The 26,625-nt window shown below is 40.9% G+C and overlaps 1 protein-coding gene across 6 annotated transcripts in view; it reads left to right on the top strand.

The window, feature by feature from the left end:
• NTNG1 (netrin G1) overlaps window positions 1-26,625 on the top strand; it is a 220,442-nt gene that overhangs the window by 141,073 nt on the left and 52,744 nt on the right. For 2 of the 6 annotated variants that reach the window (XM_075287711.1, XM_075287708.1), the window contains exons 4-8: window positions 4,282-4,454; window positions 11,264-11,284; window positions 13,865-13,903; window positions 14,471-14,536; window positions 26,090-26,149. In XM_075287711.1, the coding sequence (XP_075143812.1) occupies window positions 4,282-4,454; window positions 11,264-11,284; window positions 13,865-13,903; window positions 14,471-14,536; window positions 26,090-26,149 (359 nt within the window). The remainder of the gene's footprint in view (window positions 1-4,281; window positions 4,455-11,263; window positions 11,285-13,864; window positions 13,904-14,470; window positions 14,537-26,089; window positions 26,150-26,625) is intronic. The other 4 variants (XM_075287713.1, XM_075287709.1, XM_075287712.1 and 1 more) reach the window with 3 other exon arrangements.

Here is a 26,625-nt window from a genome sequence, read left to right as displayed (position 1 = left end):
GTTTGCCGCATGGTATTCGATTGGAATCGAATACCTCGAACGGCCTGATATTCAATTGAATACCTATTCGATCGAACGGCATTCGCTTATATCTACAAATAATCCTTAAAGAAGGGCAAATAAACTCCTATAATGTTATTAGGTGAACTTAATGTAAACGGTCATGGTTATCCTTGTTCAATCTTACAATGTCACCCAATGTTATTCTATAGCTGCCCATACACATAAGGGTGCGTTCACACATAATGAAGTGGAGCCACAAAATCACAGCCGCAAAATAACGCAGTGCATACGATCCACGCTCCCATTGAAATCAATGGGAGCGTATACGGCCCGCAAAGTCTCACACGGCGTATACATGCCACATCACGCGGCATGTTACTCCGTGTGAACTTACCCTAAGAGTAAAGCAGGCTATATGGGCCAGTTTTGGTGGGATTGGCTGGCTACTTATGTGCATGGATATGCCCACTCTTTCCTAACAGATGATGTCAAGAAAAAGCAGAATGAGTCATGTACAATTTTTACACTCAATTCATTCTTTATCCAAGGAGATACACAAAGCTGCTGCCAAAGGTGTCTGGCAACAATTTATTTCCCGCTCTCCACTGAGAACACATGAGCACTTGATAAAGCTTAAAGTTCATGTATACTGGGGAGTTGGAAAGATTAGTTGTTAGCCAAATGTGCATCTGAAAGCCATTGAAGGTGTATGTGCACCATGACACTTTTTTCTAAATAATCATTCTAAAAAAGGTTTGCTTCTTTTGTTAAGTGTCGGATTATGTTAGACTATAGAAAATGAAGGATAATTGTTCATATTTTAGTAATCAAGGAATATAGTACCAAGAAGGATTATTCAGTCAGTTCCCAGTCCTTGTGAAATAATGAAATCAACACATAAATTAAAATAAAATTAAAATTACATATATATATATATATATATATATATATATATATATATACATATATATATATATAGTGAGAAGGTGACAGGCAGAGTGCTGGAGTCATAGTATATATCCCCCAGCTTTCCGACATGTGTGTGGTTCAGTGCGGGTCTTGAATAGGCTCCAGCCCCAGGTGTGTGTCATAGGCTTGTTACTGGGCCATAAAAGCCTGCACTTCAGGGCAGATCCTGGGAGAAGAGAAAGTGCCTGGGTCTGTCCAAAAACTGGGAGCCTGGTGAGACTGTATTATGCGCCTTTTGTTGATTCGTGTGGCTGGTAGTAAGCCACCCATACAGTTAACACTTATCGTTTCGTTAGTGCTCAGACGAGCAGGGTTTTGTTGCTTATTTTTTGCCTGAAGTTAAGGTTTATTTATTTTCCTGTTTTTTTTCCTAAATAAACCTGTTTGCACAACATTTTGTGTCCCTGAGCACATGTTGCCTGCTTTTACTTCACTTTGAGGTCCAAACAATTTACATAGGGATTAGGTCAGGTGATTGTGGAATCCATGACATCTGACAAAGCACTCTGTTGTTCTCCTTCTTGTTCAAATTGCCCTTACATATCTTAGAGGTGTGTTTGGGATCATTGTCCTGTTGAAAGATAAATGATGATCCCACTAAGTGCAAGCCACATGAGATGATATGATGTGTTATGCTTGTTAAGTGTCCCTTGAATATTGTATAAATCACCAACAATGTCACCAGCAACACAACCCCAGACCGTAACACGCCATCTTCTATACTTCAAAGTGATAGCCAGTTTTATCACATATTGGATGGGACTCATGACTGCACTTGAGGTTGCCTTGAAAGTTCCTGAAATTTTTTAGATTGGTTGACCTTTGTATCTTCGCACGGTCCTTTAGTAAATCTCTGCCATTGTGTGACATTGCGTGTCTCCTTCCACGAGCATCAGAATTTAAATCAAATAATCCATGGTTGTGTATTACAAATGACCAGACTGTATTCACCACCAATCTACATATTATACCGCCTCTTCAAATCCATATGTGCTACATAAACTCCATGAGAGCCAACTAAACCAAAACCCATTGACAGGTGTTGCCCTGCCTTTATCTGTAGCATCTTCCGTGCATCTAGTGTGACTTCTAGCATGAAATCTGAAGGCTATAAACAAACACGTGTAGTGTAGGAATAAACAATATACACGGCATAGTTCAAAAAATGCTGACATCATCCACGTAGTCTGTTCTGGGACCAGCAATGTTAAATTGCAAAATAGTAGATGCTGATATGCCAGGATTGTCTCTGCTAGATTTCCCAGTAGTTCCTATGCCAGCCACGTGACGCTCACCCCTGTCCTTTTAATCTTGAGCTTGGAAACTTTAACACAGAATAACAAGGAGGTGAAAATGTGTTTAAACTCAGAACATATGGCAAGTCATTAAAAATGTATCAGCGCCTCTCCAGCGACTGCTTACTCCTCGGCGGCCTTTGCTTTGCATAGCATTAGTCAAATAGGTTAACCATTGTCTTTTTACAAGGACCGACGCAGTGTTAACTTGTATTACATCTGACAGTGAAAGGGGTTTTTTGGTATACTCATATTGTTCATATAATGGACTTTTTTTCTTTTTTCACTATTATTTTAAGAAAAATTGACAATTTGCTGTAAATTACAAACGACATTCTCATGTTTGATTCCTGGAACATTTGACTGCAGAATAGTCGATGCTCATACGAATATACCTGCTCTAAGATTATTAAGATCTGTGTTTGATCAAGGGTTAAAAATTATTCTCTCCAGTAAATATTTCCTTACTAGGGATTTTCTCATAAAGACAATCACTGTCCATATGTCCTATTAGAGCAGATCGACATCATAGAGGGGTGTCCTACCAAGGATTCACACCTATGGGAGTAATTCCCATTCTCGTAGATTGGATCCATCGCTCATCATATTGGCTGCCATGTAAATTTATATTTCCTCTGCTGGAGCTGCAGCTTCCCCAGATACATTAGCTGTTGGCAAGGGGTGACTACATATTGCAGAAAAGCTACTTTATTTGTTGCAAATTTTGTTGCAAAAGTGGCTTGAAAAACAATGGGAAAGATATTAGAAGTTCTTATACTTCTCCCTTCTGCTCAATCTACTCCTGGCTTTAGCTTAAAAAAGCAGCAGTATCTGCAACAAAAAAGCTGCATTTCCGTAATGTGGGGTCTTAGTCTAAGGCTAATACCACTCGTAGCAAAAGGCAGCTAAAAATGATATGGAAAAAAAATTTCTCAGCGCATTTTCTCCCTTTATTACCTCTCGTTCACATCAGCATTTGGTAATCCGTTCAGGGAGTCCATATGGGGACGCCCCCAAAAAGGACTACCAAATGCATAGACTGTAATGAGGTCCATGTGCTTTCCGTGCGTTGTCCATGCAAATCATGCGGACTTGAAAGTAGATCATGAAGTGTCCGCGGGTAACCACTTATTCAGCAGGCAGGCTCTCCTATGCGAACCCGAAGGTCAGAGAGCCCGCTCGTGTGAGCCTAGTATAACGTCACCATTTTGTTCTCTTACAATCCTATTACACATGTTGCTATTCTGTATATGTAGATTAGCAGATAGTGCGACATGACCCTTTCCACCCACTATTAATGCTCCTGTTTTGAATAATGGCTGGTGTTAATGGCGTCCGTTCTTCTCCATATGTTGTGTTTAACAAGCGCTTTTATATGACCTCTTCTATCTCAAGCACAATGCTTAATGATTTTGCTTTATTTTTATTTTAAGGGGAAAATGCACTAATTCTAATGGCTTATTGTCAATTCCTCGAGTCGTCAATGAACGGTTAATAATTTGTTTATGCCGCTTTCCGACAACATGAACAACAATTTTTGTGCGTAAAGTGGGGTCATCGATTGTCATCGCTAATGTTCGTAGCCATCCACCTGTGCTGTTAATCGTCGGTTTTACCGCATTTCAAGCGACTGACAATAGCCAGAGCTATTTGCCTGTATGGCAGCCTATACGATAATGTGAGCAGGCGAGCTTCCATGTGTGATCAAAATCCTGCTTGATGCTCCGGAACGGCTCGTCTTCAGGAGCCAGCTCTCTGACTTGGTGCCGACAAGTTGGTTATTACTACTAATAACCAACATTCTATCTATTGAATTTTATCTCAAGACAGTAAAGAGATCATAAATCTTATGTGCTGCGTACATTTAACCCTGATCTTCAATTCTAGCTCTCCCTATTAGTATTTGGCTGCTGTTCTGTCAGATATGATATTGGCTCAAATGAACTTTATGTGTTTTCAATCCTATAATAAGGAAATATTTCTAATACACTGAATGACTTCTTGTCTTTGGTAGGTGTAAGTGTAACCTGCATGCCAACAGCTGTACCTTCACTAACAACCGTCTGGCCTGCGACTGTGAACACAACACCACTGGACAGGACTGTGAGCGCTGTAAGAAGAACTACCAAGGACAAGCATGGAGCCCTGGCTCCTACCTTACAATTCCCAAGGGCACTGCCAATATATGTGAGTATACATTTCATTATTTTTATATGCAGTAGATACAATAAGTTGCTCATCTTTTTAGCACTGAACCTGACCAAATACATTAGATATGTGTCAGCGGTTGCTCACTGATTTCAGCCGAACATCTAATGTGTATGGGGTCCTCCGGACATCTGCTGGATTTCAACCACCCAGTCCTTTTGTTCTCGGGGACACAAGTCACTACCAGATGAGTCTAGCCACAGCTTTATCTTCTCTGGCAGAGACTTTCTCTTCTCTTTCCCAGCTTAGCATACATGCACCACACAGTTAAGCTACATGTATATGGGGGAGTTGGACAAAATCAGTATCTCAGCTTATAGCTAGGTATATAAAGCGTATGATCAGCTTTACTGGAGTGAATTTGATGATGTTGATGCTAAGTATGATAGTCATATCCCATCGTACAATGTGAATATAAAACAAAACGGATGCAGGAAATCTCAGACTGCATATTGATATTTGCTATTTAGATCTGGGAAATGGACTACAATAAGGGCTAGTTCACACAAGGTCAGGATTTTGACGCCTAATCCACATCAAAATCCTGCTAAAAAAAAAGCCTCCCATTGAAATCAATGGAGCCGGTCATTTCCTTTTTCCACGAGCAGTTTGTGGATTCTGCGGCTGATTCAGCCACGGACGTCTGCTTCGCGACCATTTATTTGGGCCTAATCCACAGCAAAAAGCCACAACTGTTGGAAGCCGTGACAGTTGCGGCTAGCTGCGGCAGGCACATTTTTTTCTGGCTTCCCGCATCAAAATCCAGACCATTTTACCCCGTGTGAACTAGCCCTAAGATATTCTCTATGTCCACATGAATAAACTAAAGTGCAATGGTCCACTTCTCTTCAGTGGGTCTATGTGCAGTCTTGGTTTGGTCTGTCATTCTCAGGCCGCACCATGCTAAACTCACTTATCTAAATGGGCCCTTACAATATGTCTCAGTGTATCAAGTGTACTTCTACTTAGGGCTTAGTAGAAAGACAAAGTTATGATCTATGCTTTAAAGAGGACCTTTCATGTCTCAGGAACATGCGGTTTTATACACCACTAAAAAGCCGACAGTGGGCTGAATTCATCGCACTGTCCTCTTTACTGTTATGTGCTCCGGGGCTGGAGATATCGGTGTTATTACCGGTATCCCTTCACTATCCCTTCTGACAGTCTAGCAGGGCTGTGAGGATTGCTTCTCCTGACAGTACTGTCCGTAGCCCTGTACTGTCAGAGGGGGCGTTCCTTACTGCCTAGCGATGACGCTGAGTGGTGAGGAACGCTTCCCCAGTACTAGTCTATAGATGAGTACTGTCAGGAGGGGGAGGGATGTTCTTCGCCACTCAGCGTCATCACTAGGCAGTAAGGAACGTCACAGTACTGTCAGGAGGAGCAATCCTCACAGCCCTGCTAGACTGTCAGAAATGCCCTTCTGACATTGAAGGGATACCGGTAATAGCACTGATATCTCCAGCCCCAGGGCACATAACGGGAAAGCCGTCAGGGTGCTGAATTCAGCCCGCTGTCGGCTTTCTAGTGGTGTATAAAACCACGTGTGACCGAGGACATGAATGGTTCTCTTTAATGAGTGTTCATATGATCAGTGTGACCTATGGACCCCCAGGCTTATGGACCCAGTAGTAGATGAGACCATTGTAACCCATTTGTTATGCAGTGCTTATGGGCCTGGGTGCGATTGCACCATCTGCATCCCCTCAAGTTACGCTCCTGGATGCAAAAATGATTTAAATAAGCTGAATAAAAAAAATCTTTACAGCTCTTAAAAAGCACACGAAGTAATAAAAAAAAAAAAGAGAATGTCTCCAGTCATGAACGAGGGCCCAGTAATTTACTGCACAACAGAGCAGACAATAAGCTTTGGGTGGAGGGCCTACTATAGTGTTTTTAGTTGTAGACTTATTTTAGAAAACCTGAAGCCAAAGGCATAATATGAAGCTACTGAACCCAATTGCAAAACTATATCAAGCCCCACAATTATAATTACAGGCTTTACGAGCGCTCCCATTGAAGTGAATGGGAAGTGTTTAGAAGCGCTCGCGTGTACGGCTCGGAATGAGCCGAGCGCTTACGCCGTGTGAAGGGGCCTTAAGGCTAAGGCCCAGGTAGCAGGCCGCAGCAGGTGGACTTTCTGCTTCCATTATACTTATAGGGAAACTGCTGGTGTTTCCGTAGGCAGAATTGATATGTTGCGATTTTCAATACCACAACAGTTTTGGAAATCGCAGCGTAACTGTTGCGTGTATTTTTCCGCAATTTGCAGGGACTGTAATTGTAGCGTTTACACCGTGTGGGGCCTCAGCTTCACCTATCCATGCACCATAACACTCTAGAAGGGGAGAGGTTAATGTAGACTGTTTTTAACGTAGGAATCAATGAGGTGTTAGATCAATGAGTGGTTTAATGCTTTCTGCTATCATTCTGCTCAATTAATTTTTTTTAATATAGAGCTTAATCCGAGGCCAGCTGACAGAAGAAACAAGAGGAGAACTGATGGTGATATGAAATTAATCTAATCAAGGCAGGAAGTGTGTGTAGCAGCTGACCTAGACTGCCCGTAATCCATTAGCCAAATGATTTATATCTAGATAGAACAGCTTTGAAAGTCCTAAAGTTACAATTCTACACCTGCCTAGACCTTTCAAATAAAAATGTGGTCTGGATAGAATCCCAGGACATCATTTTACCTGCCTTCCAGTTGCCTTAAGTACCTTTTGATGATCTTCTTTATGTAGTCATCTCCAGCTCCTTATGATAGCTTGAAGGCCACCATTTTTCGTAAGCCTTCTCTATGTATGGAGGGTTATGTGCGCCCATTAAAATGAGCCATTCTATAGTAAATGAGTCTCTGACACTAGGTTCACACCTGCGTTCGGCTTTCCGTTCCTCAGGTCCTGTGGACTGGGAATCCCAGAGCCCTCATCGAGTGCAGATGTGAACCTAGCCTTAGTATGTGTACTACTTTAAAGGGATTCTACCATTGAGATCATTTTTTTTTGTGACTAACATGTAGGAATAACCTTAAGAAAGGCTATTCTTCTCCTACCTGTAGATGTCTTCTTGCCCCGCCGCTCGGTAAAAATTCCGGTTTTCGTCAGTATGCAAATGAGTTCTCTCGCAGCACTGGGGGTGGGCCCCAGTGCTCAAACAGCACTGGGGGAGTCTCCAATTCTGCAACAGAACTCTCCAGCGCTGTCTCCATCTTCTTCAGGAACGTCCTCTTCGTGCATCTTCTTCCGGCGCCGGGGGTCAAACTTCTAGGCCTCGGGCAGAGCTGACTGCGCATGCCCGTGGCCACAAGAAAATGGCTGCTTACATAGTAAGTAAGCGGCCATTTTCTTGTGGCCTGTGGGCATGCGCAGTCGGCTCTGCCCGAGGCTTAGAAGTTTGACCCCAGCTCCAGAAGAAGACGCGTGAAGAAGACGTTCCTAAAGAAGATGGATGCATAGCTGGAGAGTTCTCTCGCAGAATTGGGGATGCCCCCAGTGCTGTTTGAGAGCTGGGGCCCGCCCCCAGTGCTGCAAGAGAGCTCATTTGCATACTAACGAAAACCAGGATTTTTACCGAATGGTGGTGCGGAGAAGACTTCTAAAAGTAGAAGAATAGCCTTTCTTAAGGGTATTCCTTCGTGTTAGTCACAAAAAATCCGATTTTAATGGTAGAATCCCTTTAAAACTGGGTTCTCACAGGATGTTCTGGCAGATGCTGCTGATGCATTCCACTGCAATGTACAATAGCAGCAACGTGGATGAGATTTAAAGGGGTTGCATGTCATAAAATAGCTGATCCATGCAGGACCAACAGTTGGCACCTTCACCAATTAGCTTTTCGGGGTTGCTTCTGATCCCTATAGTATATAGTATACAGAGCCTGAAGCAGATGGCTCAGTGCCCTGTATAGTGTCTGGACGCTATTATTGTAGTTCTGTACCCATTGATGTCAATAGGAGCTTAGCTGCCATAACAGTGTCTGTCCATTATACAGGGTACTGAGCTATCTGCTTCATGCTCTGTGTAGTACATGAACCAGGAACAACCTGTACATTTGGTTCTGTCAGCCTCCCACCAGTCAGATGTTTATGGCCTAGGCATAAATATCATTTCATCTACATGCTGTACATAAAGACAACAAATGTAAATTAACCTGCAGTTCCGCTTTCCAAGCCGCAGCATGTTAGTTTAGGCGGCAGAATTTTCGCTGTGGTTTTCACTATTTGCAATGCACAGGGTGACAGCGGGGAAGCAGTCGCATACTCGCAATGATTATCAAAAGAAATTCTACTATAAAAAACAGCCAATTTGGGCATTTCTTGCTGCAGTGGAATTTGGACATACCTTCTGCTGATTTTTCCTGACACGTTCTATGGGACCAAAGCTTAAGAGTATCATACCAATCACACAATGTGAAATGCAAAGAGAGGGAGGAATGCTGTACCTGGGCTAGTAAATTCTCAGAGGAGCTCATAAGAACAGTCCCTGTGAGCACGCTATTACTATAGTGCAGGCTACAGGCTTGTTAACAAAACGATTCACGCGCGTAGGGTCATACAGCAGCTCCGTGATATTGGAAACATATACTGTACATGGTCAGACAACTTCCATTGTCGATAGTTTTTGTCCTGGCAGTTTTATTATATTATGCTATAAAATATATATTATACAATATTATTAGGACTAACTGGGCAGTAATATTGGGAATGGCAACACCAAGCCTTGAATTTGTTCATTAATTCATATTGTACAGGAGGAATAACCGAGGAGCAAATAAAGCCGGAGTGCAAAAACAAGATGCTCGATGCTCCAGGGTTGTTTTTGCACATTGCATTTTTTTTTTTTTCTGCAATGTGTGAATGGGATTAGCCAGAATCCCATCAACTTTGCAGGGTCTGTAAAAGGCATTTTTGCAAGGCAGGGCTCCAACTTAAGGTCGGGGCCCCACGTTGTGTAAACCCTGATTTTTACAGTTTCGGTATAGTGGATGGGATTCTAATAACCTCTGTGGACTTTCTGCGGGAAAAACGCAATGCGTTATCGCTTGGCGCTTCTTTGCTGCAGTTCACTATGTGGGGCCTTGGGATAAAAGGGGTTTATAAAGCAGGCTAAACAGTTCAAGTCAATATTTCTTATGACCCCTTACCCCATGTGTATGTAAGATTAGTTAGGTGTGCTTGTGTTCTATACAGGTGAAGGTTTAAAAGTAGAGATGAGCGAACACTGTTCTGATCAGCCGATCCGAACAGCACGCTCCCATAGAAATGAATGGAAGCACCTGGCACGCAGACTTTGCCGGCGGCCGGCCGCTTAACCCCCAGCGTGCCGGCCGCTTCCATTCATTTCTATGGGAGCGTACTGTGAGCGTGCTGTTCGGAACGGCTGTTCCGAACAGTGTTCGCTCATCTCTAGTTAAAAGCAGCTGCTGGACACCTCTTTTGGCTTATTCACACATCACATGGAGATTTTAGAACCAATGACAGCGAATGCGTGTATTCACATATATCCATTTATCTGATGGACAGAAAAAATAATTCATTAGAAAATGGATATGTTCTATATTTGTACACTGTGGACACACTGACCCAATACAAACCAATGGATATGTATTTAATGGATGTAAAAACAGATTATTTAATGATCTGTTAAGATCAGATGCAAAACTTGTTTCTTGGCTGTCAAAAAACAAGACAAACCGATAAAGAATGGATGCAAAACAGTCATTAAAAATGGACCAATTCATCCATTATTGACATCCAAGAAACAGGCGCGATCATGTGAATATAATCTTACAGGGACTTTTATCATTGAGATCAAATGGATCAGGCATGTTGAAATCCAGCATGTCCAACTCTTCTTTCCTAAGAGTTTGGACGCTCCCGCATACATGATTTGGTCATGTTATATGAGTGGATCTAGTCGACATTCATCTATGGTCCCTTTTAGATTGGCTGCTTTCTTCTAGAAACAATATTTTTTCCACATGAATGATGTCAGGTATGGCGGGTCTACTTGCATAGTGTGCTATTCTAATACTATATGTATCAGATGGAGTGATACTCAAATATGGTATCTGTGTAGAGTTGGTGCTTGCTACATCCGTACAACATTGTGACCGTAGCGTTCTTCAGATAACACTAGCCGTAGTAGAACAGCACAACGAAACTAGACAACAGTCCAGGAGATTTGCCATCTGCCGCTGTGCTCTATTCAGCTATTACACTGCGTCTTGCTGTGTCAGTCGGAGGTATAGGTTAAGAATTTCCTGACATATAGCTCCAAAAGATGCTGCTGTGTAGGGATAAGGTGACATCAATCCTCCATTGTCTCCATATACAGCACAGTATAGATTTCTTGATGCATTGCCTCTGTATGGGGTAGCGCAGTCCTGCTGTGACTTCATTGCAGGAATAAAAAGCCATCCTGACATATTCTATCCTGATGGAGCCCAAAGTGCTGTTTATGGATCTGCACCACCTACACGGCAAATGCACCCTGTAAACACAATGTAGCTGTAGCCTATAGGTTGTCATATATGTAGATAATGGAAATTCTTCATAAAAGGTGTCAATGTGCAATTCTCTAGAAATTAATATTCTTATAATATGATTGAATCCCGATGTCACGTGTCGCACCTTAGACCCCGCGGTGACAAAGTTTGCCTTCAGTGTTCTATTAACTATACGACAGAGACATGTCACTCATCTACCGTATTACATGTGCTTGTAAGTTTCTATCGCGTGACTATGTAGCGGTACATAACATGCCTTTTCTTGTTCTTTCTCACAGGTGTATCCAACATGCCCAGCAGTGAGTACAATCTGAGTGTTTGACGTGCAATGATTCTAGTCCTCTCCAAACATCCATCAGAGCCACACAGAGCGGCAGAGAAAGAACACGTTTGCAGGAAAGACAGGATAATATTTGCTGCATTTACATGTAAAATTGAATCAGAGAGAAGAGTGGATACGTCTTATGACAGGTCTGACAGGAACCAGCTCGGCCTGTCTGTACCAGGTTCTATTTGCCTGATGTATTCCTCACAGGCACTGAGGAGAGACGGAGGTAGACACACATACAGACAATGAGACAGACAGATGATTAAATCAATGGGGATAGATAGAAGAAGTGAACGCACACATTGCAAAAAGTGATATTACACACAATATATATGAGCTTCATCCGCCAGACAAGTCCAGGCAATCCATTCTGCTGACAGTCTGTGTCAGTGCTTATAAATATATATGCTATGTACAGTACACACTTATACACAGAGGTGTGTTTTGGTGGATGTTTGGTTTTGTGCTGCATACTGTGCATGATGTGGTTGCTATTCATTTCTACCATACCATCCGATCCCGGCTCTTCATGTGTTTGTTCATATAGAGAATGGATGTCCCGCGATACAGAATGATACACTACTACTAGGATTTTAGTTACTTTTAGTCCACCAGATCCTCAGTACATAACATGTCACTAAACTCTTACTTCATGTACTGTATGTCATTGCCCAATATTTCCATTAGGATGCTTGTACACATAGAAACATATAGGGATAGATACACTAAGAATTTAGAACACTTTTTTGGTATTAAAATTTGCAACTTTTTAACACCACTTTTCACTTAACTAGTCGCAATTGGTGTTTCTTTGCCATCATTGCTACTTTTTTCGAGAGGGCAGGGAGTGGGCATCACCATTTACCCCACTTTCAATATTACTTATGCCAAAGAGCTAGTATAGGTTTTAGCAGAGGTGCAGGGACTCTTGGAGGATGTACAGGGACCCCTCGAGGATGCACCTAATCCGTGATATGGAGCACACCTCGTCATGAATTAAGTGGAGGGGGCATCAGATTGACATACAATATACCAGTCTTGAATCAGTGCTATAAAGCACTCTAAATTGTTAGTATACGCCATGCCACAAATCCATCTTCAAGTAGGGAACTGCGAGGGTAAAACTGGCCAGCTATATGAATGGGATACTGTATGTCCATTTTTTAAAGAGCCCTAAGGATGAATTTTACATGTTTCTAGCCTAATGACCACTTATACAGAGAAGAGCCTTGTAATAATAATGTCTATAAGACTAACCTGGTAGGACTGCTTTTTAACAAAGAGCTTATTTAAAGGGAGTCTACCACCTACGCCAAGTATATTTATTTGCTATCACTTCATTACAGACCACAATATAGGCATAAACAACAAAGCTGTTATATATGTCACTTCTGTAGATTTGGAGAAAACAACTTTGAAGTCTTATGCAAATGTAGCAGTTGGTGCACTGGAGGCGGGCCAACTTCCTAGGAGTACTGTTGCTGCTCAAGTAGGATAGGTAATATCATTGCAGAGAGGGGATCAACTCTTACTGCACAGGAGATAATAGAGGTCTGAGTGACAAGAGCTGAAGGACCGCCCCCATTGCACCAACTGCCTAATTTACATAAGACTGTTTTTTTCGAAATCTACAAAAGTAGCAAAAATAACAGCGGTAAATAGTTTATCACTGTAATGTGCTCTGTAACACTGTGGTATTGAGTATGCTTGGGAAGTGGTAGACTCCCTTTAGCTTTACTACCTGTAACTACAATGGGTTCTTTTCATTGATTCTGTTTAACATAAAAGCATAGAGACCCTTAAATTCTGCATCTTATGTTCCTGTAAAGGCTTTACAAGGCTTTTACTACTTCTGGCCAGTCAGGAGTAACTGGGTCTATTCTCAAGACGTAAACTATTGTATAAAAGTTATAACTATAATCATGATGATCCGGTTGGAAATGCATTAAGCGACTTACCGTAGGTAGGTAGCTTAGATATTAAATGGATTCATTGAATCCAATGATTTTGTCCATTGACACATAACAAACATTCCTATAATCCATCATTTCCAGTTGGATTAATGATAAATCACCCAATATAGACTGTAAAGAGTGAAAAGCTTGTTCTGAAGACAACTGCACCCAGCATGTATGCCTGACTATTGCATTTGCATAACAAGGTCAGTTTTCTATGCTCAAGGTCTCGACATTTTGAGGTTATTCTGTCTACGCAAACTCCAGTGCACAGTAACAACGCAATAGACTCTAATGACTAGGCTGAATAGCAGAGCGTATGCCAAGTGAGAATCTTGAGACATAACACTTTCTTTTTGACCCTCATCCTATCCCATTCTGCAAGCTCAACCCTTTCCTGTCTTACTGTTTGTCCACCCGGTTGAGAAACAATGGCATGTCTGATCCCAGGTAGTTGTTTGGGGAATTCATAGCATCACTTATATTATACTGGCAATGTTACGTGCGCTATAATATAAGGAACAATATTAGATACATTTATGCTTCTACTCATTATGCTGTGAACTAAACGAGACAAACCTGTCTTTTTATGGCAGCCGTACAGGACAAAAAACGGAAGCAGCCCATCACTTCAGGTAACCGTTTTATTAAATACATCTTTGTCTATAACCCCTGTGTCTTCATGATTGTTCTGAAGATTTGTGTGTATTTGCTATAGAGCTTTGATCCCTATGCGGTTTATAAATCCTATTTGTGACATTTCTATGCCTTGGTGTTAGATAATCTGAGAGGCGTTTGTAGAGTGTGTTTTCTTCTTTCCTTCCTTGTATGATGTTAGAATAGATTGTTATCCTGTATTTCGTCATCCTGTGACATATTATTGAAAATGGTTGATAGTTGTGTGCATATGTTTGGGAACAACAAATCCCTTGTGCCTTTATAATTGTCTTCTTCCTATGAATTTTTTGGAATTAGCATATCATTTTTTGCATCTTTGTGCTAGGTTGGTTCCTCTAAAAACCCTCTAATCGTAAAATATAAATGCAACATATTCAATACGGAAACCCATTTGGCTCTGTGGCTTTTTTCCCACTTGTCAACCCCCCCTTGCCACCGGACTCTCCCTTGCTCTGCTTCCCAATACCAATTCCTAGTATTTCCAATTCCAAATAATGATTCACAATTTCTCCCGACATACACAGCGCCTGCAAACTTTGATAGGATAAAGACGAATGCTTCTTTCCTAGATGTTGCAAACAGAAAACAAGGTAGGATATCCCAACTATTCCATAGACTTATCTACAGTCCATGTGAACATTTGAAGAACTTTTGCACAATCACTAAACTAATGACCTAAGCTAGGCCAATTGATAGGATCTGACTCTCAGCACACCCATAGGCACAGTGCATTGCTTAACTCGGCAGCCCCTTCCAACAACTGAGTCAAGTCCCCATTCACTTGAATGGGATGGAGATATCCAGCAGGTAGACGGACCTATGTAAAGAGCCTAGAAACTACACTAAAGTGCGTAGTCCTGCACCCCCAGACCCTTCAAACAGCTGGTCGCCAAGGGTCAGTCTCAACAAATGTATTTCAAAAGCTTATTCTAATATAGTGATTCCAAAAATATATATATATATAGATAGATATATCTGAATTATAGTATAAAAAGGTGCACATAAAAGCACTATAAATTATGGGGAAAAAATAGCTGACTATAGAGAACAAAGCCACCCACCACCTAGCCCAACATTTTAGTACAAAAAAAAAAATTCCTTATGCCTACTCTTGTACCAAACATTGTCAATTGATAAAATACTACAGTACAATTCCTTTAAAGTCAATCTGTCAGGTTCGATCTGTGGGCAGCAGGTTGTAGAGCAGTAGGCGCAGAGGAGAAATAAAATGTAGTTTTGTGGGAAAAGATTCAATTTACCTTGTATTTCTTTGCATGTAAATCTCTGCAAATTCTGATTTTGAGTCCAGTGGGCGTAAAGAACCAATGAGTTACAGCCTTCTCTATATGAGTACACTCAAGTAGGACCATCTACTGGACACATTAGCTCTAAATGAGCTGGAATGTAAATGTAATTAATTTCTAACTAAACTGAAATGTTATATATACCTATATTGCTATACTATATACCTTAGTGCCTTCTACCTTGCAATATGATCTCAAAAGATGAATAGGAGTTTTATACTTAAAGGGGTTGGCCACTTTCAGACCAATATTAACAAGCAAATGTACAATAGAAAGATATACAATTTTCCAATATACTTTCTGTATCAATTCCTCTCGGTTTTCTAGATTTCGGCTTGCTTGTCATTCATTCTGTTACTTCTAGACCAGGGGTGGGCAATTAATTTTCCCATGGGGCCAAATGAGAAATTGTAACGGTTCTAGAGGGCCAAGCGTGCCATGGCAAATTTAGCTCCACCCACTTCTCCGCTGACTCCGCCCATTCTCAATCATTTTTCCATGTGCCCCCACAAAGTAAAATCCTCCTACAGTTACAATAACATTGTACACCCCCACATTATAACGTTTCCCTCCAAATGTCCCACAGTATTCCCTCTCCTGGTGCACCAGTATAAACTAGCAGAAACTAGAGTGGACATTAAACTGGTGGCAACTAGAGGCAGACATGTCCCCCTCCAGCTACCCCCCATGGTTTAATATCCTTGTGCAGCTGCCCTAGTTTATTGTCACCCTCCATCTGCCCACTAGTTTAATGTCACCCCTCCATGTGCATTCAGTTTAACTGCCCCCCTACCTCTCTTTAGTTCCCCCCTCTTGCTCACACATGCTGTCTCTTCTCTCTTTATCATCCAGCAGCTCCCATTGCTGGCAGCTTGCATCAAGAACACAGTCCCGTGTGGCTCCGCCCACTAACGAGTCATAGCCTATCCTGGTGATAGGCTGTGATGACATCATCACAGGTCCTTCAAAAAACTTCCACTAGCTATGTGGGAAGCAATCAGAGGGCCGGATGTGGCCTGCGGGCCGTACATTGCCCAGGTCTGTTCTAGAGGATAAAAGTCTGACCATGGTCATGTGATTTATGATCCATGGTCATGTGACGAGTACACAGGTGCTGCTCGTTATAATCACAGCACAGTAATCAGACATCTGCCTGGTAATCAGCTGTGCACCTGTGAGCTCATCACATGACCATGGACCAGAAATCACATGACCATGGTCAGACTTTTATCCTCTAGAAGTAACAGAATGAATGACAGCAAGCAGAGATCTAGAAAACTGTGAGGAATTGATACAGAAAGTATATTGGAAACTTGTATATCTTTAAATTGTACATTTGTTTGTCAATATTGGTCTGAAAATGGCCAACCCCTTTAAGTATTATGTGTCATAGTAGTGGGCTCCAGAGTATAGCGGATGCATGGGATAAGTCTTGGAGACGGTTATGTGCATCGCAGATAAGATCAGAGCGGAGTATGAGTTTACAAGTGGGCAGGTAGCAGGAGATTAGATCAGAGATATATGGAGGGGACAGGTTGCGGATGACTTTGTACATTAGCATTAACATTTTGGGTAGCCAGTGAAGGGATTGGTGGAGGGGAGCAGCCAATGAAGAATGGGGGGAGAGGTGGATTAAGGGAGCATCACAGTTTATGGGAGGCCGTGGAAAAGGGTGTTACAGTAATCTAAGTGGGACACACACAATTTTTTTTTTTACCATTGAAGTCTTTGTAGAACAGATACCCTTTCCATAACAACCCTTTGTGTCCTTTTTTTTATTTTTTTTAAACAGATTCATGAACAGTATTATAAAACGTAATGTGAACCTAGCCTAATGTGGACATGTTAGCAGATGGCATAAGTGGGGGGTTTAAGCTTAGACCCTCACCACATGTAACGAATGACTCTGCACTGTAAATTATGTAAATAGCTGATGAAATATGGGAGTTTTTGAGGGGTTTTTTTTGGCTTTTATCGTATATTATTACCATTACCAAGGCAATGTTTTTATCAAATCTCTCGTGTGGTGTCACCACTTAAATGGTTGTCTATGTGAATTACAATGAATCACTAATCCTGGAGCCCCATAGACTGCTTGCACAACTGATAAGGGCACATGGTACATTAGATAATATGTTTCTCCTTATTTTATTGGATCATTCATGAGGACGGTTTCATAGAATCCACTATCTAGTCGCAATCTGTAACATGTTCTATTCTGTTCATGAATTAAACAAGCAGAGTAGTAGGAGTGGGGTAGAAGTTACTATGCATACAGGAGACATGTAATATAAAAAACTTGAGAGTCTTCAGTAGTTGATACCTTTGTAATGGCTAACTAATAATGATGACAGATTACAAGCTTTCAAGGCTCTAGGCCTCTTCCTCGGGTACAGAAGACATATGTACTATAGAGACACCATCAAGGCCTATGGGAAAATGTGTGATAATAACACGTGTAATAATAATGAGTTGCCTTTATTACCCATGTGGGATAACATGAGCTGTAGTACTGTAGGCACAATGTAATGGGATTGGGGTTTTTAAACCAGCAGCACATCCAACAGCTATATATATAGCCCCAAAATTGGTAATTTCAGGGACATCCATCACGCAAGAACATCAAAGGGAACCTGTCATGTAGGTTTTCCACCCTAAAGTGACACCATCATGTGCAGCAACAAGTAATCATATTTCCAATGGTGCCGTTCACTAAGCTTTCTGCTCTTGAACAGATCCTTAGGTTGACATATGCTAATGTACCTTAGGTAGTCACAGGCGGAATAGAGCAGCTTCATGTCGTCTGCAGTCATTGCGCTAAAACATCACCATTGGATGTCATCCTAAACTGCCAGTCTCATAGGGTGTGATTTAGTGCAATGACTGCGTGACTAGATGGAGTTCCTAAGTAGTTATGGTAAATTTGCACATGCTGATCTGAGGCTCTAAGAGCTTATAACCTAAGTTTTCTGCAACAGAAATCTTAGTGGTGGGAACCATAGGAAAGGTTATTACTTGATGCTATGGGGCCAGTTAATAACAGAAAACCCACCTGACAGGTTCCCTCTAAGAACTACACCAGAGATAGATAGATCTGGACTAGAGATGAGCGAGTAGTATTCGATCGAGTAGGTATTCGATCGAATACTACAGTATTTGAAATACTCGTACTCGATCGAGTACCACTCGCTATTCGAATGGAAAAATTTGATGCAGAACCAGCATTGATTGGCCGAATGCTATACAGTCGGCCAATCAATGCTGGTTCTTGTCCTACCTTTAGAAGTCTTCTCCGCGCAGCGTCCCCGCGGCGTCTTCCAGCTCTGAATTCACTCTGCCAGGCATCAGGCCTGGGCAGAGCCGACTGCGCATGCCCGCGCTACAAGAAAATGGCCGCTATGACTGTAAGCGGCCATTTTCTTGTAGTGAGGGCATGCGCAGTCGGCTCTGCCCAGGCCCGATGCCTGGCAGAGTGAATTCAGAGCTGGAAGACGCCGCGGGGACGCTGCACGGAGAAGACTTCTCGGAGAATTCAGCCCGACCCTCACTCGTGGACTTGGTAAGTTCAGTTTGATCGAATGTTGCCTACCCCTGAAACGAGCATTTTTCCCCCATAGACTATAATAGGATTCAATATTTGATTGGAGTAGTCGAATATTGCGGGGCTACTCGAAACGAATATTGAGTATTCAACTACTTGCTCATCTCTAATCTGGACTCAACCATGGATAGTCTCGGCAAAGACGCAGTGTCTTAAAAGAATGACAGGTGAGACTGAATTTACTAGATTCGGGGTCCTAATCCCCTTCACCATGAGGACATGATGCTGATTTCAGGTCTCCAAAGATACTGACAAGTTCCCTATAGATTATGGCAATTAATATGCTGGTAACTATCCTGTAATAATACTGGTACATTTAGTATGTGATATATTGTACATACCTACAACATATGGTCGTAGCCTTAAGCTTATGTATCGTGCTCAATGCACCAGGTGGATTATTTTTCATGTATTGGTCCCAGTGTTTATGAATATCTGACAACTTCAGATGACCAAAGAAAAATCTCCGCCTCGACTACTCCCATAACTCTTTGCTACAGATGCCTCCAAAGTCCCTGGCATACTGTTCAATGGCAATGACAAACATTTCTAATGCGCTTTTCTTACACAAGGGATGCAAAGCGCAGGGACGGTAATGCAGAAGCTGAGTTAGTGGTTGCCATACAGGCGTTCATCCCCAACACCCACCCAGTTGTTTTATGGAAGTACATTATGGCTTATTCCGCTTTGTCCTCTCACTGCACCTGATGTATAAGTGTAATGTACATACAGTCTTATTGTCTATACTGTACAGAAGCAGCCATTCCTTTAATTGTACGACTCAGATAACTGGTGCACTATACCGTACAGTATTTTTCTGGTCTCTGCGACAGAGGAAGGGGTGATCAATTGCCCTTTCTATAACACTAACTGGAATTCTACCTGATAAAGTGATGGCAAAAAAAGACTACAAGAAGCCGCCAGTAGCGAGCAGTGCAGATATTCCCAGGAGAGGGAGCAGAGAATTGTTAAACCCTGAAGCTCTTTCATGAATTTCAAGCCGCTAAGTGCCGAGGGATTCCATTATCTACATGAGATTCCTGTCCTCTCTTCATCTACAGCTTTGTTTGGTTAAGTGAGCTAAGAGTTTTCGGTGCTGTATGGGGTCACAAAACTCGGCTACATTTCTAGGAAGGAAACCCTGTTGCATGCAAATGAATTTTCCTTTGACACTGTGTAATGTAATCATATTGGTAGAATTCATAGATTCTAGAGCTTTCCGCTAATATACCTAATGTTACCTGGGCTATGGACCTACAAACTGCAGTGCAATGTATATGAAATAGACACAGGTAGACAGAGTAAATTTTAATAGATAGATAGATAGATAGATAGATAGATAGATAGATAGAAGGATAGATAGATAGATAGATAGATAGAAGGATAGATAGATAGATAGATAGATAGATAGATAGATAGATAGATAGATAGATAGATAGAAGGATAGATAGATAGATAGATAGATAGATAGATAGATAGATAGATAGATAGATAGATAGATAGATAGAAGGATAGATAGATAGATAGATAGATAGATAGATAGATAGATAGATAGATACTGTATATAGATAATAGATAGATAGATAGATAGATAGATAGATAGATAGATGATAGATAGATAGATAGATAGATAGATAGATAGATACAGTAGCATCATTTGCAAAAAAATAACTAAACAAGTTGCCTATGTAAAGTCTAAATAAACAGAATAAAGAATTTGCTTCAATTTTTATGTAACGTTTGCTTTTACATGCATCAACAAGAAATCCTACCAATGTTCACAGCTTCATTGTTGGACTACCTGATACATCGCATAGTAATAACGTATATAAGCAGACACGATCTGTATGGAGTGGAAAAGATTCCCTAGACTCCTGAATGAGATATGCTTACCTTATAAATTACATGCACTGTATGGTATGATTGCCAAATCAGCCATTTTGGGTTGGACCAGTCAACAATCTAGTGTGTATGGGACCTCTCAACTTAATCCTGATGGCAGATATAAGGAGAAAGAAAATATAGGCATTATAGAGTTCAACATGACTTGTTCTTCTGGTCTAAGAAGAAAGGTAAGAATCCCCTGTGCCTACTAAGAAAACATGCATGCTTGGCCAATCCAAGTATACATAAGTATGGCGATATGTTTATAACCTGCCAAAAATGGCTGGATTATAATAGGCAAATAAAACAATTGTCATCAGGCTTCCAATATATAATACTGTATACAATTATCTATTTAGTAACATCATAACATACTTTGTAGCTAATGCTGCGTCCCTCCAGTTCAGTATATTATCCTGCAATGTTGATTCAAAGGAAGGCAAAAATCCCAAGATGCAGACGTCATTTTTCCTCATTTTACGGAGAAAAAAACTTCATTCATCGAACAAATCCCTGAATCAATGCCCAATCACCAGAATGTAATAAAAGCGATAACCTGTAATATTACTGCTCTCAAGCCAAAGTCATCCAGAACCGTCTAGTACTTTTGTAACGGAAGAAAAATTTCTGCATGCAACAGATGGAAGACAGCAACGGACATTGACAATGATAGTGTGAACCCAGCCTAGGGCCCCTTCACACGGCGTATACGCTCACTGCTTTGGAGCGTGTAAACGTTCCGTAGCAGCGGCGTCTAAAAGCAGATCGCATTGATTTCTATGGGAGCCGGCATACGCGCGCTCGCCATAGAAATGAATGGACTGCTTTTTCCATTCATTTCTATGGGGAGCACGCGTCTGCCGGCTCCCATAGAAATCAATGGGAAGTGCTTTAGACGCCGCTGCTATGGAACGTTTACACGCTCCAAAGCAGTGAGCGTATACGCCGTGTGAAGGGGCCCTAAGTGTCCCAATTCTAGGCCTGTGTTAGTTGGTTATCCCCGGACAGTGAGCAATACTGACCTGAAATATGTGCAATCTATAAGGAATCTCCTTATTAAACATACAGTAGCTACTGGCTTATGCATTAGTTAAATATCAACAGTATTTATTACTGATGGAATGGCATTTATGAGCAACCCTACAAAGAAGTGCCAATTCCCAATTTTGATATGAATTTTGATCAGTTTTATCCTATTTTTCACATGTTGATACAACTCTTGGCCGCTCCGCTACAGACCGTAGGGAGGAGAGCATCTGCAGACAGTTCTCATCCCTACATCACAGATCACACTGACAGCTGCTTAGGGCAATCTGTGATACTAATCAATACAGATGGAAATTAATAGGAATCTATGGAGGGGACATTTCACAGTGTATCAAAATGACACGGTGATACAATTACTTGCTCGCACAGCTGCATATATGTGCTAGAGCTGAGGGGTTTTCTACTAGATTTTCGAACTTGGTCATGTTTCTGGTGTAGTAAAATGACAGCACAGATAAATAAAAGATACAATTATTCTCCATTGGGGTTTCTCTTGAAGAACTTCTGTTCATGATGACAGCGTATCATTGTATATCTCATGCCAAACTTAGCGGTATTTGATGTAACTTTGCTTAAGAATTCTAATGTGGACCCAGATGGTACTAGTGTGGCTAACACCCTCTATGTAACAGAGAATAAACTCTTGGACTGTCTGGGGTCTTCATCTAGTATATTAGGCAGGTTGTTCATTTGGCAAATGGTGGTAGGGTCCATGCCGGTAGTGGAAGCCCACCTTTTGCAAGCCATGGAACCCATCTTGTTACCATCTTGTTCTCTATCTCCCGTAAATGGAGTGTTTTTTTTGTTATGTAGTGGTTTGTTATGTAGTGGTTAGTTATGTAGTGGTTTGTTATGTAGTGGTTAGTTATGTAGTGGTTTGTTATTTAGTGGTTTGTCCTTGGTTCAAGTATTATCTAGTATTATATATTCATTAGGCAGACATGGGGGGGGGGATTTACTAAGATTGGCATTTTCTCCACCAGGCTCAATGAATTTTTGTCTTGCTGACGTGAGAAGGATTTTCAAAAGACTCCGTTCTCTTAAGAAATCTTACACATCTCAGGAGTTCTTGCACACCAGAACTAAACCTAGGGACTGTTTTCTGGCTCAGGTTACAGTAAATTTTACAAGCCAAAGTGTGTCTGCCTCAATCCATCCAATTTTTTCTATAGTGGCAAGCATGGTGAAAGAAGGACAAAGTGGCACATTTTGGTGCAACATGGCCCAATACAAAAAATGTTAATGCCAGAAATTGGCATGCTTACTCTAATAAATACCCCCCATTGTGGTCAACACTGGGATAGTAAGTCCATTATAACTGTAGTCTGACTGGTTATCACTCAGCTCCCCTGAAACAACCAAGAATGTGTTTCCAAAGGAAGGATAAGTAAAGGATTTGGGGGATTTATTGGGGAAATGTGATGGACATGTGACATGACATCTTCTATAATTTCCACAATCAGTTGTTGAGTTACGGTTCCGATATACCTTCAACAGTTGTTCATCTAACACGTATTGCTTCCGACTCCCCCATGTGTTTTCAATAGGGACAGGGTTGTTGCCATTGCTGCCTATCTCCTTTAGGATTCTTTTCTCTTACGTGTTCATGGGCCCTTAGACTCTTACTGAATGTCCCATTAGTGTAGGGATCAGTGATCCTCATGTAAAGACTTGGGCATTTTCCCCTCAACTGAATTGAAACCTTACTTTTGGAATTTACATAGTTACATAGTAGATGAGGTTGGATGAAAACATCAGTCCATCAAATCCAACCTATAACCCTACAGTCCCCTACAGTGTTGATCAAGAGGAAGTCAAAAAACCCCATGAGGCTTATGCCAATTGCCCATTTCAGGGGAAAAAAATTCCTTCCCAATTCCAATCTGGCAGTCAGTATAAAACCCTGGATCGACGTGTCCTTTAATTTATATGCACAAATCTCTCCTGATTCCGCGATAGATGTGGATTTCCCATAGAGCAGATTGAACATGTTCACTATTCATCTTCACAACTGTTTAGAGAACATGAAGAGGTCACACGTGTAAATGGGTTTATTGATGCAGGCTTCATAAAATCTAAAAAAAAAAAACCAACATGGTGCCTTCAGGTATTTCCAGTATCAGACCTTAATGGGGCGCAAGTGAATTTGGTGAGGAGAGCAGATTAGTAATCTCACGAAATACATTAGCAATCTCACTAAGATTTATAGCTACAGAACTGAAACTCTATCCAGTGGGAGCCGCGATAAATCAGATCCTGACCTAGATTTATGGGTAGCAAATAAATGCAATTATCTCGTTCATCTGCTCCAAATTATTGTGTCTGGGTCTCGGCACTATAACCGTAACAGAACAAAACGCGGCTGAATCACTGGCCTTAATTGCATGGATTAGCGGCGGCTGTGCGCAGAATGAAAGCCGAAGACTTCTGAGTCTTCCCATATAGTAATGATTCAAACACTCTTTACTAGGTAGTGGGAGAAATAGATGGGGGGAGAAGGGGCAGAGAATCACTTTCTGTGTCTTTTATTATCCCTGGCGGAGCTGTCACTCATTAGCAGAGTGTTAATAGTGCTCCTTTATGGTGACATACATCATTAATTTTATGACATCACCGTTCCGCTACAGGTTAGCTCCAATGTGTCATCCTTGCAGATTAATTGAAGAAATCTCTGTCACAGCAGCAGGTCTTGCTTTTACTACTGATCCTATCTTTGCAATGCAAGATTGAGATTGGGAAATTTCCATTTATCACATCGATTACGCAGGGCCGGATTTGTCAATAAAGCGGAGTTGAGTTGTGTTATCTATAGTTTTCTACAGAGCACTGGATTATCCTAAATAAATGAGATATCATGGTGCAGAAAGAAGACACATACATCTGTAGATACCGATTTTGGTATCATGGTATGTCATTGCAGTTGTTTTGCCGTTTCTGGGGGGGAGATTTACTAATCAAAGTTCACCAGAATTCTGGCATTTTTTTTTGTTTATGTAGATTGTGCGCCCCATATAAGGCTCAAAATGTAATTTTTTTCCCTATCACTATGTCTTTGGAGTATGGGAGGAAATCCATGCAAACACAGGGAGAACATATAAACTTCTTGCATATGTTGTTCTTAGCAGGATTCAAACTCAGGACTCCAGCGTTGCAAGGCTGCAGTGCTAACCACTGAGCCACCATGTTGCCCCTGAACTCTGGAATAATTGGTGTCATAAAACTGTCTCGTCCCACATTTATCAAGTGTTGTAAACACTCGTGTGATTTGGCTTCACGGAAAACGGCATGGCCTATGTTAGAGCACTATGCACCAAAAAATGCACAAAAATACGGCACGTTTTGTACTAGCAGGTGTAAAGTTAGACGAGACGTGCAACAGATTTACCATCCAGGAATAGACACTTTGATAAATCTGGCACAATTTAAGACTGTCTAGTGTAACCCCATCTTCACTGCATCAACTTCACTATATGTGAATGGGGGTTAATCACATGACCACTTTTTTATTCCTTCATTTTATCAATGACCTTCAAAATATAGGTCATGTCGCATTTTTACCTGTTTTCACAAATCCTTCAATACACTCAAATAGATGAGGAATCCATGAAAATCGGTTCATCTCGGTGCAAAAAAATATCCTTTTTGTATCAAATTTATGTGAGCGTCGGTGAAGTTTTTAACAGCTTGATTGCAGCATTTTCACCCTGAAAATCTCTGTTAAAACAATATGGACAAAACGTTACTGTGAAATTCAATTAGAAAAATTAGGAAAAATTTTACATACTTAATTTTTCTTCCTTTCCATTTTTTTTATGTCAAGACAATTTTTTCCTTTTTGGTTTTTTTTTGTTTGTTTGTTTTTTAAGTTGCTTTTCCATTTTTTTTTAGTTCATTTAGTTCATTCCAAAATGTAAAAATGCCAATAACGCCAGAAAAAAATGCTAAGCAATACTAGTGTTTTTTTTGTTTTTTTTTAAATGAACCTCATGACAGCCCATGGAGTTGTTTTAGAAGCAGCCATATTGTTACCCTTTATCATAGACGTATACAGTACTTATATCTACTCCAGCTCATAGCTCATGTGTGAATTATAGTAAATCTGCCAGGCCGCAGGAGACCACGTTTCAATCCAGCATTTTTTTACGGTTCTTGTCGAGTATAATACAGTGTGTAAACCATCTGTGATATTTTGTGTCAATATCCTCATGACTGCATTTGTTTTCTGTTCTATTTTCTGGTTTCTTTACATTTTTTTAAAGATTTTTTTTCTTTTCTAATTTGATTTTTTTCCTTCCTTGTCTGTCCAGTTTTTTCCAAAGTAGCCCACTCTACTGTGCCACCAGCTCGAGTATCGAGTCACAAGAGAGGTAGGACACCCTCCATTCATACAGTGGCTCTGCTTTGTGTTGCGTACAGATGAAATAGATTTTCTTCCACCCAAGAACATGGTCAATTTTGAGGAGTTTTTTATTCTGTTTTATTTGACTTTAGTAGTTCATTCAATTGCAAAGAAATTACAGCTAAGAAGACAAAAAGTTAGAAATTCTCGTACAGCAAAATAAAATAGTCTTGTTAAGAACCCATAATTTGTAGGACTAGATCTGACCACATATAAGGCAGTGTATATGTACTGAGGGTTAATCTATAGAATAAGTGATCACTTTGATTTATGAAATATTTGTAGATAATTTTAAGCATTTGACGGGAGAAGCTAGATTACTGTTATTTCTATTGAAGCTTGTCAGAAGAAAAACACTCGACGAACAGCAAAAAGACCAAAAAGTACTTAATAGAGATGAGCGAGTAGTATTCGATCTAGTAGGTATTCGATCGAATATTACGG

Source organism: Leptodactylus fuscus, chromosome 9 (assembly GCF_031893055.1).
Source record: "Leptodactylus fuscus isolate aLepFus1 chromosome 9, aLepFus1.hap2, whole genome shotgun sequence".
Classification (NCBI taxonomy): Eukaryota; Metazoa; Chordata; class Amphibia; order Anura; family Leptodactylidae; genus Leptodactylus; species Leptodactylus fuscus.
Note: the sequence above shows the minus strand (reverse complement) of the source record. Positions and strands in the feature narration are given on the sequence as shown.